General features: G+C 40.9%; 1 protein-coding gene across 1 annotated transcript in view; it reads left to right on the plus strand.

Moving 5' to 3' along the window:
• C7 (complement C7) overlaps window positions 1–20,962 on the plus strand; it is a 571,431-nt gene that overhangs the window by 384,813 nt on the left and 165,656 nt on the right. Inside the window, exon 14 of the mRNA XM_085631170.1 lies at window positions 18,502–18,634. Within this exon, the coding sequence (XP_085487296.1) occupies window positions 18,502–18,634 (133 nt within the window). The remainder of the gene's footprint in view (window positions 1–18,501; window positions 18,635–20,962) is intronic.

The raw sequence follows: 20,962 nt of genomic DNA on the forward strand, positions 1-20,962 counted from the left end.
ACAACTCCATCATAACATAGTCGTTCTCAGGACAAATCCCAAATTACTTCCTAAAGTTATCTCTCCTTTTCATCTCAATCAGTCTGTTGAGTTGCCAATATTCTTCTCGCAACCACAAAAGTCGCAGAAAGAGCTCTTCATACTCTAGATGTAAAAAGAGCACTCGTTTATTATATTGACAGGGCAAAACCTTTTCGCAAAACAAAACAGCTCTTTGTATCCTTCTCACCACCACATAAAGGCAATCCCATATCAAAATCCGGGATCGCAAGGTGGATTGTCAAATGTATACTAATTTGCTATCACCAAGCAAAACGTACATTATCTATTCCCCCTAAAGCCCACTCTACCCGAAAGATAGGGGCTTCAATGCCATTTTTAGGAAACATTCCCTTAGATGATATCTGCAGAGCAGCTACATGGTCTACACCTCACACATTCACAAAACACTATTGTGTAGATGTGCAGGCAAAACAACAAGCTAGTGTGGGCCAAGCTGTACTTAAAACACTATTTCAAACTACTGCAACAGACACTGGTAATCGCCGCTAAGGAGGAGCACTGCTATGCAATCTATGCATAAGTGTGTGATCTACAGCTCATATGCCTCGAACGGAAAATGCTACTTACCTGTATGCATCTGTTCTTGGCATGTAGAGCTGTAGATCCACACACGCCCACCCACCTCCCTGGCAACCTTTATCTGTTCCAGTATTATCTTATTTAGATACAACATACATGGACATCTTTCTGTTTCTTACAAAACTCCATTATTTCCCTTATTGGCGAAAAAACAATGTGACGATGGAGTCGATGCCCATGCGCACTATTGTCCAAAGGAGGAGCCACCTATCCCGTGACTTCCAAAGAATTTCCAGGACAACAACAAAGTGCAAACATCCGGGCCCAACACCAGACGGCGATCTATGCATAAGAGTGTGGATCTACAGCTCTACATGCCAAGAACAGATGCATACTGGTAAGTAGCATTTTCCTTCTTTCCCCAGAGCACTCTGAACGTGAGTTGTGGCCCCCTCCCAAATTCGCCTTAACTCGGGGCATTCCCAAATCATATGATAGAAGGTAGCAGGTTGTTGGCAGCCCCTGAGACAAAGTGTGTCTAGTCTAGCCTATCTTTGCCATGGTGATCCTCGTCATGTAGGATCTATGTAGAATTCGAATTTGTATCAGTCAGAAGCGGGAGGTGATTGCATGTTTCCCCCTTTTTAAACATATTTCTGAGTCTGCAATCTCCACGGCAGTCCATAGCAGGCTTTGCAGGATAGCCCCCTGCCTCGGTCAGAGTCAGAGCATGGTTAGACTCAAGCCACTTGACCAAGTAGAGGACCATCCATCCCAGTCCTACAATCCACTAAAGTGATTAACCTAAAATTAACTGGTTGTGTTGTTACCCTTTTTTATGTATAGTAATAATCTTCCCCTTTTCTGTGATGACACATTGATAACTACCTGAAAAAATGGTGTAGTGGAGGTGGGGTGGGCCAAGGTCCAAGACAGAGCTCCTGTAACATTACATCCTTCACCTGCCTATGAGAAACAGAAATGCTCAGCCATGGTATGCATTTTGTTTTGTTATGGGGAAAGCTATGCAGTGGTGGTCACTACCACTTGATTTGATTGTGTGGGTTACCCACATTCACATATGGCAGAACTCTGGTCATAGAAGCAGAATGTGGCGAGTGCCATTGGTGGTAGTAATGGTCTCCTCCATCTAGGAGTTGGTGGTGTCAATGAGAGGATGTGGTCTGACGGCTAGAGCTGCCGAATTTGGAGCTGGGAAGCCAAGGTTCGAGCCTCGGGGTTGCGTCCACATCCTGTGATTCTGAGTAAATCACTTAATCTCCCCGTGCCCACCAAAAAAATAAATAATAATGTGTCCTTGTATAACGTTACCGGTGCTCATGTAAAGCGCTCCAATACCTTCGGGTTGAGTTCGCGCTATATAAATCTGCAAAAAAAAATAAAAAATGAGAGCGAATGTTGGCAGCTGGAGTGAGCAAAAGCAAAATGGAAATGTTTATAAGACTTGCAGCTAACTGGATGTGTGCGCAGGCTGGTTAGCACCTCCAGGAAATCAATAGGCATAGGAACAAGCCACTTAGTGAGCAGATGAGACCTGCGGGCAGAGATCTCTCAGCAATGGAGCTACTTCTTTTTCATCTGAGTCCCTCTTTTTATCTCAGCTTAGTATGATGGACAACCATACCTAAGAGAAAAAAGCGAATGCTGCGCCTATTATGGCTGCCACATGATGTTAGCAGAACACTCTTCCTACCCTTAAAGATGCATTAAAAATGGGCGATGTCTGTGTGTGATAGTTGACAGTAATGGCAGACAGGGGAAAGACAAAGGAGGAATTATTTGGGCTTCAGGGGTCAGAGTCTCAGCAGGGGACATCAGTGGCAAGAGATGATTATGATCACCTCAATCAGGTAGATCTGACTAAATGGAAATCGATCTTACTCCAGTTCTTGAATGCTTTCTATACCGGTACGGAGTGCATGACAAGTGAGCTAGAATCTGCAGAGAGGTTTGTAGAGGAGAAAATGGAGGGGCTGACTTACAGAGTCCTGCAGGTAGAGCAACAGTTTGCAGATACAGTATGGAAATTGGAGGGTTAGGCTTATGAGACTAAGGCTGACTCGTGAGACATGGAATCTTTCAAGAATTGCACAGTGGGGACCGTGGGGAGTCTGAAAAAAGAATACTGCTAGATAATTTGAGGAGAGCTGAGGTCAGTCTTCTGGGCGGTACCACAACCTCTAAAGTGGACTCAATCTTAAAGGTGATGGGAAGAATATTGCAGTTTCTCCTAGGGCTTGTATTTGGTCATATACAAGTGTTCAGGCTTCCAATCAAGCTGAAAAGATAGGTTTATTTTAGGGGAGGCATAGTAATGGTGGTCCAGGCTTGCATGGATTGTCAAAATGTGGTGCTAAGAGCTGCTGCAAGGACCATGGTTGTGATGTTTGGAGACCACTGCGTTCTCTTATTTCCAGATCTATGAGGATGAAAGATTTACCAGCAGTAAAAAAGAGTTGCCTTTGAAAGGAACAGAGCCCTCTTCAGGCTTCCCAGTCCACCGTGGGTGACACATAATGAGACTAAGGGGCTCATTACGATGTCGGCGGAATCACTTCCGCCTGACACCGACTCGGTCATGGGACCGACTGACACCCGGTAGTCCGTCCCGACTGACTCATTAGGATGCGACCGAACACTGTTCAGTCACATTCTTATATTTCCCAATGGAAGCATGCCTTACCGCTGTAAACCAATTGTAATGCATGCTTCTATAGTGAAATGGGAGGTGCAGTTCATCCCTGCACCTCATGGCAGGCACCTCAAGGTGCCTGCCACAAGGTGCAGGGATCAACAGGGGGCACGCTCGCTCCAACTGGAGGCCGTGCACCAAAGTGAGCCCTGCTGTGGACCCCCTAAGATGCTTTCATGCTTGGTTTCCAAGTCAGACAGACCGGCATGGAAACTAAATCAGAAACTGTACATTGTAATCTCAAGGGTGGAAAGAGCCATCCTTAAGATTATAGGCCACATTCCGACTGGCGGACGAAGTCTCTGAGCCTGTCGGAAGCCAGTCGGAATGACCCGTCAGATTCCTTTTCCGACCGCCTCCATCAAAATGAGGCGGTCACCAAGGACCGGCCCATTACGGTATTTTTTTTTCGAATGTGAGAGCCGGCAAATCTTATTAGAAGGAAGGAACTGCAGACTGGGAAGGCTGATGCGTTTGAATGTTTTAGGTTTTTGCCCAGTGTACTGGGAGTGCATTTATATTGGTTGGAAGCAATTACGGTCCTTGCTGATAAGATAGTTTGTCGCTGGAGCAGCAAAGGCTGAAAGGTTAGATAACCTGGAAAGTGAGATATTTCCTCCCTTTTCTCTGTCTTTGCTAATTCTGTCCTTCTCTGGGTTGACCTAAATAGGCCTTTGCTTCTGGTTTTGGGAGATTCTGAAAGAGATGACAAGTTTTTGGAAAATGTTGCATGGAGGCCTTTACTCTTTCTTGTCTGTTACATGATGCTTATATTTTTCACATTACCTTTTTAGCTTAAGCCACCTGGTTTAACATTCCAACTTAAGAAAGACTGTCAAATTTCCTTTAATATTAATCTATTACCTAGTAGGCACAATTTTCAATAGAATTGTCGGCCACTGGCTAATTTGATACAGTGGTTTGCAAACGAGGACAGGTACAGACTTTGGTTCAGAAACTATAACATTCATAGTCATCAGTCACTCATCCATGATCATTTTGGCTGCCAGGCATTAACGCGTTTTATTGTGTATACTGCACATACATGCTTGCAATTTATGCGCTGTGTTTAAGCTCCAAAATGTACTTGTTGCATTATCAGACAGCTTTCCCGCACCCGAGAGAGGGGGTTCATATACATTCTAGTCAATTATCCCTTTCTTTCCTGGGTCAACTTGATAATGTTTCTGGTTTAACCACATTGCTAGATTATTGAGTGTATAATCAATCAAGGAACAAGACATGAGTCCTGTACTTCGTGACTTCAAGAGTGATGTCACTTAAATTAATCATAACTGTTTTGTCACAAAGATGTTTGTAAACCTTTTCCCACTTTTGTTGAAAACTCAATCAAAAAGAAAAGATGTATTCCATTTCACAAGTGAGCGGCTAATAGACACCAATGATTCTCACCAGATGTTAGATATGGCAACCTTATGCCATGGGATGTCCTCCATATGCCAAGAATAGCCACCAGATGATAAAGATGGCTATCATATCTATGAGACAATATCACTCCATAGCCACAGGCACACAAACTGATATACATATTTACATAATGCATGCCTGCAGATACACACATCAAGTGATGCGCTGATTACCCCATCACTCCAAATCCTCATAATTTTACTTAGTCAAAGTGGTTTGCCAGTATCTGAATACACACTCATATTTATTTTCAAACACCAGTTATCCACTTTTAGCAAATAAAATATTTTCCCTCAAACATCTGCTTACTGTTTTCTAAAAAATATTTAAATTTTCCCTAAAAAGAACTTTTTATCTTCTGACATAAGCCTGGACGTCAGCAACAGCAATTTAACATTTTCTGAAAACAGAATTGGTCTTCAAATACCAGATTTCTTTTGTTAATAAACTAATTTTATCAAAAAAGACACATTCATATTTATGGCAAATAATGCTTTCTATCCAAAATGTTTGCATACCACCAGGCAAAATCAACATCATTCTACTAAACAAAGGTACAACTACCTTTATACCTACACAACACACTTCTGTTACATTCCTCCTAAATAATACCATACCCCGATTTAACAAAGCTGACATCACTTATAATATCATTCACCACAATCTAGATACAGTATTCATGACTGCCTCCAAAATCATGTTCAAGGATATATTTGCAAACCTCCTAAACACCTTTGATGACAACCACTGTAAAAAGAACTCTAGGAATGTCAACTTCTGAGGTGTAACCCCTTTAAAACATACAAGGTCCTAGCTACTCCTGAGCACACACTTTCAGGCCACTAGATCTAGACAGATAAAGAGGAACATCATTATGATACTCCCAGCCATTCATTGGTTGCCATTCATTGGTTGGACAGATCCTGATGAAATATATTTTGACAATACACCTTGAAGAGCAATTGAAATCAGCCAACATCTTTTCCAATTAATTCCAAAATGATCATCTTGCTGATCCTTTATCATAATATATCAACACCTTCATGAAACCACGAAGCACAATATTGCTGTACTGTGCCACAAAAAGTGTCCACGCTGCAATATGTTGCATGTTCCCGCTCACATATACCCACCTATTTTGATATGTCTATGTGTTTAAAGCCTAATGGTGTTTTGGCCTGGCAAATCAACCTCGGCCCTTACATGTGTGCTTAAAACAGCATTCTTTGAACTTGAGCCATTAACATTTGGATGGTATCGTAGTGCAGCATTTATATAGCACTTACTATTCCTAAATGGGGCACTGAAGTGCTTAACTGCATGTGTAGCAATCAATGCCATGTAGGGTGCGTGGTAGGAAGGTTGTTGTCTTTCTTTTGTGATCCTATGTGGAAAGTGTTTCCATGTCACGAGTGAGGACCACCGAAGTGTTATTATCATGCAATGAGACGTGATGCATAGCAGCGTGGTGGATGATGAGCTCTGAGAGACAGGTAAACAGTTGTATGGTTTGCAATGTGCTGCTACCTTAAAAGAAGAAGTCTGCAGATCCCTTTATGGCATTTCTTAAACATACAGTGTGCTTAACTAGTTACTGCACTGGGTTGACCTATCTGAAATGTTTGGTGGAGATGTCCTTTTCTTGGAATGCTCTGTAGACAATTTAGAGTGCATTAAACCTTGCTTGTCAAGCGAAAGGTATCTTTTGGAGAGACTGAATAATGGGAGTCATGCATTCTCTTGGGTGCCCTTCAAGCAATAGGTAGCTTTTGGAGAGACTGTATAATGGGAGTCATGCATTCTCTTGAGTGAAGTCGGAATAGAAGCCTTGTGACAGCATTGTAGATGAGTTGTATTTTGCTTATGATGAAAGCAGGTGTGCCAAGGTATAGGCTTTTGGCCTAGACAAGGTTGGGAATTTCAAATGTGGGCAAGTATTATTGAAAGCATCCAACAAGCAATCAAAGCATGAAATAATTTGACACAGATAAGAAACTAACTTAACTTCCAAGATGGTGAGAATCACAAATCAGTACAAAAAGTGTATCAGAGGCAGGGTAGGGGAGGGAAGTTAAATAGCCACAGCAAAAAGCTGTGATCACATCATCAAAAGCAAATATATTTAAACTGGTAGCAGACAAGGGAATCCCTGGAGATTGGGCCAGAGGAAACAATGTTCAAATACAACGTACCAAAGGTATATCTGGGAAAAACATTAGAATGCTGTAGAAAGGGAGATGCAGTAAAACCCCGAAAAAAAGGTCAGACGTTGACGGAGTAATAAACTATGAAATGTGGAATATTTAAGAAGATGCGTCCCGAAAACCTAAACATTCCTAGAACATTCCAAAATGTCATTAGACCAGAGAAACTCTTGCTCTCTTTACTAAGAAAGGAGCACCTATAGCAGGATTAGGAAACATTGAGGGTTGGCCCTACTGGAGTTCACTTGTTAAGTAAGGCAGGGCTATATTTTCAGATTTACCAAAAATACCAATCCAGCATACCAAAGTGGTCATATACTTAGATTAAAGAACAAATGCAGTATGCCACTGATTCACTAAGAAACTGTCCAAAACATAAGGCATTACAAATGACTACTAACATCTTTTGAACAATAACAAGCAATCATCAATTTATTGCAGTATTGGTATTGTATAATAAAACAATTTACAAAAATACAGAAAATAATAAATGTGGTGTGAAAGAAAATATACTCTTACAAAACTGTTCTTTACATTAAAATATGAATTACATGTTGGCATTTGATTGGGAAATCGCATTTTTGTTGTCTGAAATCCAATTCTCATTGCTCTGATTGCACAGTGTGAATAGATTTTAACAATAGATAATCACTAAAAGTCAAAGGCTCTTGTAAAGCTGTACTATGTTAATGATGTGTCCACTGCAACTTTAAGGAATACTCAACATGTGATGCTGGTACATTGTAGTCCTTCATTGCTGTGTAAATCACGTTTAAAAGAACAAACGGACGTACTCACATTTCTTGGCTGCATATGATTAAGACTGTTTCTAAGTCGAAACGCGTAATGCTCTGAGATCTGCCATGAAAAAAGAATTTTGTACTGAAGCACGACTGGTTGGGCCTGATTGCATGAACTGAGAAGGACGTGTTTTTCGCTTGGAAATATTGAGGTGGTGACGCGCTAGTCAGGCCCCGACCCGAATGGCTGGGCAATCCTCACGTCGCCTTTTCGTTTGGAATATATATATATGTATAAATATATTATATATATATATGTATCCAAAGGTGCCCAGAGCTCCAAGAACGCTACACCACAGAGGACGGTTTTACAAAACCTTTTATTTGAAACCGATGCTGACATCTCTAATTAATTCCTTTCCCTGACGCGTTTCGGAGCAAACGTGCTCCTTCCTCATAGGGGGAAGACTGGCAAGAACGGAAAGCACCCAACCAGTATTTGACGCTTTTACATGTGCTCCCAGGTGAGCAGCATGCCGGTAGTTTTAGTGTCCATTAACTCCCTGTTAGATCTGGGGGTCTCTAGTTGGCAGGGTAGGTACCACTGTCCAAGTAGGGACCCTTGCTTCTAGTCAGGGAAAGGGAGATACACTGTTAAGATAACCCCTGCTCACCCTCTAGGTAGCTTGGCCTGAGCAGTCTAGGCTATCAAAGGCAATGTGCAAAGTATTTGTACCAACACTCACAGTAACACAGTAAAAACACCACAGATTTACTCCACACCAGTTTTAGAAAAATAAGGTATCTTTACTAAAAACTTCACAAGACCAAATACTACAGACAAACCAACATATAATTCAAAAAGGTTACTTTAAAGATAGTTCAAGAGTTTGCAGAAAGTACTCCAGGATGTAAAAGTCAGTGTCTTGCACAATGCGACTCTCAATGCACAAAATGCGACACTTTCGTGCCCAACAGTACCTGTAGTTGCGATAAGGTTCCCAAAAGCTATAACAAGGAAGATGGCAAAGGCGATGCGATACTCCTGAGATCCTGGGGAGGCTTTGCAGCAGCCCTGCTTCACGCAGCAGAGGTGGATGCGCCGGCTCCGATCTGTAGGGGAGGATGCGATGACTTTGGCTTTCGTTGCGTAGGTTTCTTAGGGGGAAGCTTCACGCACAGGTTCGATGCGAAACTCTTCGATGTGGCACGATGCGCGGCGCAGCGTTGACTTCCGGCGCCGCAACTCTCGATGCGCCACGGAACGGGACTCTGCGTCGACGCACACGATGACTGGATACTTTCACGCACCGGCAGTGGTGCGGCCCGCAAACTGGTTCTGCGACGACCCTCTCAATGTCAGGAATCTTCACACTTCGGGACGATGCTCGATGCACTCGGCGATGCGGGGACCCTGCGTGTTGCGATGGTGCCGCGATGAAATTTTCCACGCACTCTCGTTCTTGCGACACGCAATCGGATGATGCGTTGGGTACCAGTTACTCTTTTTCACGCTTCTGCTTCCCAGCTCCCAAAACAGCAAAACGACCTCCTGAGGCCCCAAGACTGGGCAAGCACTCCAAGACAGGTCAGAACTCCCTCAGCAGAGTTCCATGGGAGCTGGTGGTGAAGTCCTTTTGTTCCTGGGACTTCTTAACAGGGAGCCAGCTCTTCTCAGGCCCTTTGGAGATCAGAATCAAAAGAAGGGGACACAACAAAGTCCTTCCCCTCTCCTTGGCAGCAAAGCAAAACAGCAAGCAGGCAGTCTTCTCCTCTTCAGTCCTTTTCAGCTTTCTCCTTGGCAGAGGTTTCTTCTTAGTTCCAAAGTGATCTAAAGTTTAGGCGTCTGGGGTCCTCTTCTTATACCCCTCCAAGTCTTTGTCTCTCTTTGTTCCAGTGGGGGGATTCCCCTGCTCAAACCGGTTCCTGGGTGTGCTCTGCTCTGGAGCACCTGGTTCCTTTCAGAGTGAGGGGCAGGGTCGTTAGACGCTCAGCAGGAGGTGGAGCCTTCTTTGTGCCAGCAGAGGCAGAGTCCTCAGCCTGGCCAGCAGGGGGTGGAGCCAGCTTTGTGCTGGCAGGGGCAGCCCTATTCAAACCCAGGGACTACTCCTCCCACCCATCTAAAGCAGATCTCCCTATTCACCCTGCTGCTGACTCATCCAGGCTCCTGGAGCCACCTGGCCCATCACATGACACCAGTCAGCCAACCAGCACACAGGCGCACAGGAAGGTTAAACAGGAGAATAGCTACTTTCTAAAAAGTGCTATTCTCACACAGTGAATTTAAAAACCATCTTGCTAAAAAGATGTATAATTAAATTCTGAACACAGAGATACCAAACTTGGATTTTCTATCTTGTCCTTATGGGAAGATAGGCATGTAACCAGCCTTCCCTATTCTATCCTATGGGCAAGATAGCCTCTCAGCAGTGAAAAACGAAAATGGCTGTAATTCACTACCAGGGCATGTGACACACCTCAGTACATGCCCTACCTTTCAGATACACTGCACCCAGCCCAGGGGGGTACCTAGGGCCACCATAGGGATGCCTGACATGTACAGAAAGGGAAGGATAAGGCCTGGTCAGTGGGTACACTGGCCAGGTCGACATGGCAGTCCTGGACTGCACATAGGCACTGCAAGCAGGCCTAAGACATCATTTTAGCGCTACTCCTGTGGGTGGCACAATCAGTGCCGCAGCCCACTAGTAGCATTTGAATCACCAGCCCTGGCACACGCAGTGCACTTTACTAGGGGCTAACAGGTGAAACAAATATACCAATCATGGATAACCAATCAATATGACAATTTACCAAGGGAGCACTTGCACTTTGACACTGATCAGCAGTGGCAAAGTGCCCAAAGCATCTAAACCAGCAAAAACGAAATCCAGCACAGCATCAAAAATACAGGAGGTAGAGGCAAAAAGTCAGGGGTAACCACGCCAAAGATGCCAGGTCTAACACTCCCCATGGTGGGGTCCGTAATCTTGTCAGGCTGATTAATGCTTCCATTTCGTTATGGCATTTTAACCCTCCAGTGGGCTTCAGAAATTCAGTACCTGTTTTAATTGCAAAAGTTCTCTGTGCTGCCGTTTGGCTCGGGACAATTCCCAACCCCGCAGTCCTGTATTATTTTCTCAACAGGTGGTGCGATCCTTACACAGCTGGGCTGCCGTGTTAATATGTCTCCAAAGGTGACCAGAGCTCCAAGGACGCTACACCACAGAGGACGGTTTGACAAAACCTTTTATTTGAAACCGATGCTGACATCTCTAATTAATTCCTTTCCCTGACGCGTTTCGGAGCAAACGTGCTCCTTTCTCATAGGGGGAAGACTGGCAAGAACGGAAAGCACCCAACCAGTATTTGCCACTTTTACATGTGCTCCCAGGTGAGCAGTATGCCGGTAGTTGTAGTGTCCATTAACTCCCCATGGTGCGGTCCGTAATCTTGTCAGGCTGATTAATGCTTCCATTTCGTTATGGCATTTTAACCCTCCAGTGGGCTTCAGAAATTTGCGCGCACCCAAGGATGTTTTTTGAATTTTTTTTTTTATGTTTTTTAATTAAATGTACAAAAAGAGGTGAAGAAATGGAAGCATGAAAAGGGAGGATTGAGAAATACAAATATGTTTCACTTTTTTAAAAAAAAAAAAATATTTTGAAAAAATTTTTTTTTAGTATTTTGCAAAAGAACAGAATTTCTTTTTTTATTTTTTATTTTAGTTCTGCAAAAAAAGGAAAAAAGTATTAATATTCAAAAATACATTACAAAAAGCATTACTTGTTTTTACATATTTTACAAAGCAATTTTTTGCCCTTTTTTTGCTGTTTTCAGAATTTTTTAATTTTCACTTAAAATAGTGAAAACAATTGTATTCATCATTTAACAGCGGGCAAAAAAAAAACAATCTGAAAGAATGTTTAAAAAAAGCCCAAAAACTATCCTCACTAAAATATACCTTGTTAGAAATATTACATATATATTACAAGTACTTTTCTAGATGAATAAAATTTTTCTAGATAAACCGTCTTTAAACCTCGTCGCAAAAGCACACATGCCAAAATAATTTCTGTCAAAGGACTCCACAATTGTTTTTATTACTTTTCCTTTAGGCCAAATAGTAATTTCAAAATCCTTTTTAAGTGATATCTTCAATTATAATCCTTTAAAATTACAAAAAATGCTTTCTTCAGATGCAGTTTTTATTTTTCAAAATTTAGGTTTCAGAAAAATTAAGTAAGAATTGGGTAAATCATAAGGCAAACGTTGCTTGAAAATCAATTGGGAATCATTACACAGTGTCCAGCCTTTTTCACATTTAAGATAAACTGTGTAATGTCCAGAAGTTACAGTAGGTCCTTCATGAAAAATTATTGCAACTGTAACAAAAGTTTTTCCAGAAATTGATAATTGTTGTCCTGTAAACTTCTTTATTAAAGTATCCAATTTTGAACCATCAGCTCTACAACGTTGCATCATTAAAATTACATACTGACCATATTTCTGTAAAAATAATGTGGAAAACATGTCAGATTTACATTCAGAACATTCCATGTTGTGATTGGCATCTTTAACTAATTTACTAAAAGTCACTGATTTACTTTGTGGTAATGGTAAAAATATGAACCTTTCTGAATCAACATTACTACTACATGTGTTCATACAGTTTTCACAGCAATGTTCCCATTTGTAACAGACACCAAATAAGTTTTCTACTTCTACTCCTTCATCTTCAAGTACACTCAAAATATATATTAAGAATTCCTGTGCATCTTGCTGGACATTTTCTTTAAACTGTGTAGAACCACACATCTAAAAGATTTCTAACATCAGTAGCACTTTCTATTTCAGTTTTATCAGTACTCAGCTTCTCAAAAAGGAGACTCAGCAGAGAACACAATCTTTTTCCATGATTTACTATTATCTGTTCTAGCAACTTTTCAAGATAAAATACAACATTCAGCACTACATTTGCATAGCAGTTGACACCAGAGCTATTTTCAAAATGGCAACCAACAACCTCTTCAACACTGTCCTTTTTCTTTTTCCTTGCTATCACATCACTGTCCTTTTTTTTTTGTTCTGTTCATCCACATTACAGATATTTTCAAATTTCCTTTTCCGAGAAACAACATGTTTTTCAATCACAGGATACTGTCCTAAATGAGGAGCATAGGTTCTTCTTAATCTATTATACTCCTTTACACAGTTTGTATCAGCACTAACTTTTGAGTCATCAAAGTCTATCATAAATAAACCAGATAATGTTTTTACTCGTGACAGAGCAACATATGCCATACCTTCTTTGAACACAGTAGAACCAATGTTTACAAAAGCACTATCTACAGTCAATCCTTGAGACTTGTGAATAGTTACAGCATATGCTAGAGAACATGGAAACTGCTTTCTACGCACATATAAGTCTTTCACAAGCATGAAACGAACTGAACAACGACAAATGTCTTTAACTTCTTCTATCTGATCAAATTTTATTTTTAAACATTCAATTCCTTCTTTTTTCTGATAATTAATGAAACCCACAACTCTTCCCATAGCTCCATTCACTAAACCTTTTTCTACATCCAAATTTCTCCTTAAAATCACTCGACAATTCATGCAAACATATAGATTTTTTTCTAATCCAGCTGTTTTGGAAATGTTCTTCTCTAGTGAATCCAATTTATTTTTCAGTTTGCCTGTTAATGTAAAAGTAATTCTTTCATGCTGAATTTGGTCCTCTGCTTCCATTTTCTTAATCTCTTCCTTTGCCAATTTTAAAAGTTCCTCATTGAATATTGAGCACTCACGTAGTGTTGGCATTAAGCAGATTACAGTATTTTTTTCAGCAATGTTCTTGTATATTTTCTCTGCAACTATTTCTTCATTTGGAAATAAATTATGTAGCATCCTACTCTGTAATGCTTTTTTGCCAACTTCTGTGAGTAGTCCAATTCTGATATCTTTCAGAATACTTGCATAATCTTCGTCGTTTGCTTGTCTCATATTGGTAGTGAGTTCTTTGTACTCAAAGAACGACCAAATATTCGCATTACCAATGCTTCCTAATGACTTCTTCGTGTCTTCATGTGTCACAGTATTAAACACTGGTTGTCCTTTAACTGGAGTGAGCTGTAAAAGATCTCCAAAAATTATGACGTGTTTACCTCCAAATAACACGTCATAGTCTCTCTTAAGAATTTGTTGCATTCTTAAATGCACAAAGGCAAGCATTAAGTTTGAAACCATGCTCACCTCATCAATAATGAGTACTTGCATCTTCTTCAACACTCTTGAAACTTCGAAGCATGCTTCTCCAGTTAGCTTGTGGTATTCTATTTTGTTCTCATGCTCCACTGGTAACATTAGCAAGCGATGTAAGGTAATTCCTTTTATGTTATAGGCTGCTAACCCAGTTGGAGCAGTTACCACACAAGACAAATTTGAAGCTGTTTTTTGCTGTAGGTAGCTTCTGATGACTTTTATTAAGAAACTTTTACCAGTTCCAGCTTGTCCACTCACATACATCCTGATTGGTTCAAATGATGTGCATGAGCACTGTTTTTTTTCATGTAGTAATCCATGATCAATTTTTTTGGTGACTTCTTCATAAATTTGTTTTTGTTCTTCATTCAGTTGTTGTTCCAGATTTAGTAAGTCGATTGAATCTTCCTGTGCTTGATTCATAGCCGTTTCTACTTCAGTCATGGCTACTGCAGCTTCATTTTCTACAATTGGTTCTCCTAGGGGATCTTGACTAAGTGTTCCTGAACTTTGGCTGTCTTGAGAACTGTCTCTAGCTACTTCAGCTGCAATTTTTGCTTCCTGTTCATTTTCTTCATTTAACATTTGGACATAAGTTGTGAAAGTACTGCATTCTATGCTGTCTTTGCTAGCATTAAAAGAATCTTCATAGCTTTGAAATTCTCCCAGTAGTTCGTCCTCTGAACGCCATGGTTTAAACAGCTGTAAAAGAGCCAAGTAGTAAAATTCCTTTTTGTCAGTAGTGTCGCAACTCAGCTTCCTGTGATTTATCAAACTTCCTTTTGTTTGCTTCACCAAACATCCTTCCTCACCAATGACTTTATATTTTCCATTGTTGATGTCTTCTGTGGCTTTCCGTGAAAAAATGTAGTTCTGCAGCACTTCATAGAGACACATGTTCTCAAGATGATGACTTCTTTTTGGGTAATATGTGTCCAACATGTTTGTTTTCAAAATATCTGTACTTTCTGGGTCATTCTCGGCCAAATATTCAATTTCTCCAACAGATTTCAGTACCCGATTTCTCATTCCTGCAAGGCCTAAGCTTACCCAAATTATTCTTCTGGATTTCGAGTAAAGACTTGCAGATGATAACCTATCTGAGCATTCGTAGGATCCAATTTCTCGATGCGATAACATCTTTAAACTGAAACTGTACAGCTTCTTACTGACAGTCTTCTCGTGAGAAATCTCTTCCCACATTTCCTTCAATTCTGTTTTCTCAGATTTAGTGATGTAAGATGTGACATACCGAGCAACAGCAATAGAATTGTCTGCCACATACTGAATATCCATGTTAGCATTCCACATGGATAAAATGACTGGGTTGAAGTCATTTATACATTTTGAGTCTTCTTTTCTTCTTAGGTTGTATGTATTTTTGGGAGATTTTCACTTAATTGCGAATTTTTATAATTTTTTTGTTTTGAAAAATTTTTCGGGTGCGCGCTGGGTGCGCGCACTCGGCGATATTTTTTTTCAAAATATAAATCTTTTTTTTTGCCCTACAAGGTCCTACTGTCACCCCTCTACAATGAATAGTGGGTCAATATCTCCCCACTCTGCCCCCTTTTCACGTTCTCCCCCTTTGTTTATCACCCCCTCTTTATGCGAGAGACAAAATGGCGGCCGCCGATTCCTGATTTCCACCGATTCGAATGTTTACTGACATCTAAGAACCAATCAGAAGTGCGCTCGTGCACGCCAGGGTGCGCGCACAGGACTTGCTCAGTGCGCGCACGCTGCGCGCTTACAGATATATATATTAATTTAAATGCTAATTTCTCAGGAAATACTGAACAGATTTACACCAAACCTGCAAAAGGCACTTCATGGACCTTATGGCTACCTCTCTGCCAAATTTCACATAATTCTGTTCAGCCGTTCGGGCTGTAGCTGCGACTAAAGTCCCTATGGAAAAATGCATGGGGAAAACGCGTTTTGGGACCCCCCTTTTTTCTCGGCCCCCACTTGACGAATCACCCCGAAACTATCAGGGTAGGAGCTGAGCGGAGCGCCCCATTAGTTTTGAAAATTTCGCGAGGATTCGTCAACCGGCGCCAAAGTTATTCAAAATAGAATTTTGAGATTTCCTATGGAAACACGGTCCTAACTATAACTACCTACTGGCGACTGCCAGTAGGTAATATATATATATATATATACTGCTCGATAAGGGTCTTGTCCAACAAATAAGCCGCACTCGGAAACAGCATCGCTTTACCCCAAAAGAAGCTTTATTATCGGTATTCATCCCCTGATGAAGAGACATTCACAAAACGCGTTGGCAGCGGTAAGGTGCTAAGAATTTCTGGACTGCTTGGCTACTCATACCGATAATAAAGCTTATTTTGGGGTAAAGCGATGCTGTTTCCTAGTGCGGCTTATTTGTTGGACAAGACCCCATGGAGCAGTGTGCGTTTAAGCAGCCGTCCTGCCGCTAAGACCGCACCACCCCAGAGGAAGGGGGGCCACAGAGCACTTCAAAAGCGGTGCTCACCTTGTGATAAACAGTATGTGAATTGAGAGTGGCCACGCTGTCTGGGGCTCATGGAGAGCCTGAAGTTGCACATATTTAAAAGCGCATCCATCTGTGGGATAATGATGGACTTCAACTCCCTTACTGCAATGTAATTCTCATACAGAGCGTTCCGTATGACGTACGATAGCGCATAAAAGGAAGTTGAAGCCGGGTATGCGCTTTTTGACCGCATCAGCCCTGATGAAGAGACATTCTCGAAATGCGTTGGCAGCGGTCAGGTGCTAAGAATTTCTGGACTGCTTGGCTACTCATACCGATAAGAAAGCTTCTTTTGGGGTAAAGCGATGCTGTTTCCGAGTGCGGCTTATTTGTTGGACAAGACCCCATCGAGCAGTGTGTTTAAGCGGACGTCCCGCCGCTAAGACCGCACCACCCCAGAGGAAGGGGGCCACAGAGCACTTCAAATGCGGTGCTCACCTTGTGGGAAACAGTATGTGGATTGAGAGTGGCCACGCTGTCTGGAGCTCATGGAGAGCCTGAAGTTGCACATATTTAAAAGCGCATCCATCTGTGGGATAATGACGGACTTCAACTGTTTAGCTAAAGGGGAACTCCACCAAATCCACGTTTATGCTGCCCACTTGACTCTTGACTCATTGCTACAGTTCCAGTGGTCCTTTCCGCCTTGTCCTTGCACAGGACAAAATTCCTGGGTCACAGATCTTAAAATTCGGACCAACACTATTTCCCGTACCAGCCAGCATTCTCTTAAAAGCATACTTGGTTATTGACAAGGCAGTCATTTCTAGGTGGATTAACAAGCAAAGAAATTAACCATATCTTTACAGTTCTGCACAATTTAGAGACAAGCTCTTGCTAGTCAAGAGATCCACGAATGCGTAAGGGAGGACCCGTGGAGAACTATTGGAGGACTATGCAATAGTCTCCCTCTGCCTCATAGATTTGACTTAAAATCATCTGCAATACAGGAACGTAATAATCAACTAACCAATGTAAAAACACCTAAGCCATCTCTCAAACTCCTAAACCACATGTATTCATTTATTATGCCAGTATACATGGGCATGGTTGATGAGTTTATGTATTCTAAAGTTTCTAGACTGTTGTCAGGTGGCTCTTGGTGATAGGCTTGAGATATATAAGTATATACATAGCTCTGAACCATGAACACCTGACTCTTGGACGGAATTGCAGACCCACCCACCTCTCACCCTACTCAGCGCCTTGAGACCCTTACGGGTAAGTAGTTGTGCTTTATAAGAACCCTGATTTATTGATTGATATATTGGTTTTATACTCCAGTTTGAAGCATGGTAACAGCTCTCGTTCCTTTTGAAAATCAAATGTTACATCCTTTATTCTTACTTCAGAACCATGCTTCAAATACTCACTCTCTCTTACCCTACAGGTGCAATTTGAGTTACTAAAGAACATCCTCTCGGTCACATTGTATCCCATCAAAGGGTTGAAGAAGTGTAATTTTCTCCCTCTCAACCTGCCAGAACTTTATAACCTGCAGCATCCCAAAGCAAACCAGTGACAAACACCACCTGATATGTGCTACCACATTCCAATGTCCTCAACCATCTGAGACTCACCTGAGATTCTAATATGTTCCTCACATTACACAGCTCTGCATTGCCGAGCAGCTGGTTTCATATGATATCAAAATTACTTAATATATATGCAAATCAAGCTGTGAATTAAATGAGGACTGGGAAGCAGAGTCTGAAATCTTTGGCGCATAGTTTGTGCATCACAGTTTCGCCTGCACTCGAGCACTGACAGACATTGGTACTCCTCGGTCAGTTATTATTTAAATATGTATGCTACCATTGCAAACTGTTGCTGTACATTGCTTGCGATTCTCTTTCTTGAAAGGCTCACCATCAGGTTAAAGATTTATGACCAGAGATGCCAACAAAGAACTTTTTAGGTATTTGTCATTCTTGGGAGCAGGGAGGCCACTACCAAGGCCCAGTAAAAGCTCAATGTCATGTTTCGTCTGGTGATCCTGTTTTACTTATTCACTGCTGAGGGCTTTCTTTTGTGTTTGTTTTGCAGGACTCTAGTCCGGAGTACCCAGCTGGGACAAGTGTTACCTACACCTGCGCAGATGGATACAATCTAGTCGGCAGTTCTGTTGCTAAATGCGGGGTAGATTCAAAATGGCACTTTGACAGAATGCAGTGTCAGAGTAAGTTATTTTAATACCCACAAAAAGACACATCATACATAAAAACATTTTGATTTCTTGGAAAATCAGTACCAGCACCTTTTGCTTTTGCTTACTTGTGTGCCAAGACATCTCCTTCTCACCGGAAAGTGCCAGTATTCTGACCATAAGTCCAGCAAGGTTAAAAAATGAAGAGGTACTCTAAATATGTGTCTCACCATAAAACTCAGAAGTACATCATATCTTGCTTCATCACCTGAGGAAACAAACAAAAGCATCGGTCCTCCTCACCAGCACCCACAAAAGCAGACTACCTCCACTGAGAGCTGTCCTACATGCTGCCACGAGATTTCTGAATAACACAACAAAGTGAATATATTACACATACTCCTGCTTTGCTTGATAGGCTAACTATTACATCCTAATGCACTATGAGAATTACTTTCCTAAAGCCTTACACCTCTTGGATACCTCCCTAAAAAACATAACGAGGTCTAGAGGTGTATAAAAACTATGACTCAAAAGCAAAAGATCTTTAACATCCCACATTTTAGCAAGAAATAGACCTCGAAGAGATCTTTCTTGAGTAAGGCCCACACAATTTGGGAATGCACTTCTGGCAACTCCTCTCAAATATGCCTTGTACGTCTGCTGTTGCTTACCTTTCACATAATCTGAGAATAATAATCATCAAGGAGCAAATTTCAGTCAGATATTTTTGACCTTCTCTGCATTAGTGTGGAGAATTGTGAATCTTTTTTGTTAAATATTGTTAAATTTTATGAAAATTGAGCAAAAAATCGAACAAATTCACAAAACTCTCTTGAGGTAAACATTTAACTCGCAGGCATACCTTGGGTTCAAAAGTCACACAAGACACTGGCTAGGGAACTTGACTGAAGAGAATATGTTGCCACAAGAAATTTTCTGCTGGAACCAGTTCCCTGCAGAGAAAAAGTGTGAGAAATTCCACATCCACAAAATTCATGGAATTTAGTGAATATCTCAGAACATAAAATAAGTGAATACCTTTTCTCCCTTTTTGATTGTGATCCTGTTCTACAGTAATACCAAATAAAGACTCATTAATTTAAAGTTACTTAAATCTCAGTTCAGGTAATCATTTGAATATAAATATTGCAGCCCATTCTTAAAATATTTTTCAGAATTTAAGTATTACACTAAAGTCCATTTAGTCCATTTCTGATGTTGAAATCAAAACTTTTATTTAAAATCTTCCCAGATCTGTTCATACATCTTCAGACTATCTTTTGCCTCTGGGCCTTGCAGATCAAAAGAATGTGCCTCCTTTATTTCTCTCTAAAAATCCTAGGAGGGAGCCTCTTTATTTTTCCATAATCGGGTAATTAGGTTCCTAGCAATTGTGATGGCATATAGAAACATAGGATTTGCATTAGTTCAAAAAATATTAATAATAGTTGCATCTAGTTTGCATTTAATTCCTGTCATATAATTTAGTGCTGAATATATATTCTTCCAATTGGTCTCTAGTAAAAGGCAAGACACAAACGTATTAACCCAATCACATCTCTGTAGCACACCTAGGGCAACTATGGTTGGCAATTGAATTGACACTCCTAATTGTCTAATCCTGCCAGCAGAGGTACACAAATCAAAAGTTTTTTATTGCAACACTCTTAGGTGGAATGGTGCAAGGATTCTTTTCGCTCTCAGCAGAACTTACCATATATAACTTGGATCGTTGGCTTCAGTATTTAATGACAGCAAATACAAGTTTTTTCCTGCTGTTCCAACCTGAAAGAGATCACCCACTTCTCGGGGTATCTTGTATGATTCTCCTCTAAACTTATTACATCATCTAACTCTTGAAAACAATGTGTCTAGTTTCTGTCAGTAAGTCTTAGAAATGTACAAGGGAAAGGAAAAGACTAGAAATAGGAGCTTGTAAAAAATTGCCATTTGGACCACATTTACACTTCTTACTAATGATATGGGCAAGTGATTCTATTCCGGTTATATTCTTCATACATCTGTCCGTAATTAGTCTTAAATGCTAGTTTGCATTTATTCATCATGGTAACCCCCAAGTATTGCCATTTGGACCACATTTATACTTCTTACTAATGATATGGGCAAGTGATTCTATTCTGGTTATATTCTTCATACATCTGTCCGTAATTAGTCTTAAATGCTAGTTTGCATTTATTCATCATGGTAACCCACAAGTATCTGGCTTTCCAAACAACACATTGAACTCTTGGGAGGCTACCACATACTAGCAATATCTGCAATTTCGCATAGTTCAGCCTGTAGTCAGATCCAGTTCCAAATTCAGAAGCTAAATTGTATACATTTTGGATTGTTGTA

Source organism: Triturus cristatus, chromosome 2_1 (genome assembly GCF_964204655.1).
Source record: "Triturus cristatus chromosome 2_1, aTriCri1.1, whole genome shotgun sequence".
NCBI lineage: Eukaryota > Metazoa > Chordata > Amphibia > Caudata > Salamandridae > Triturus > Triturus cristatus.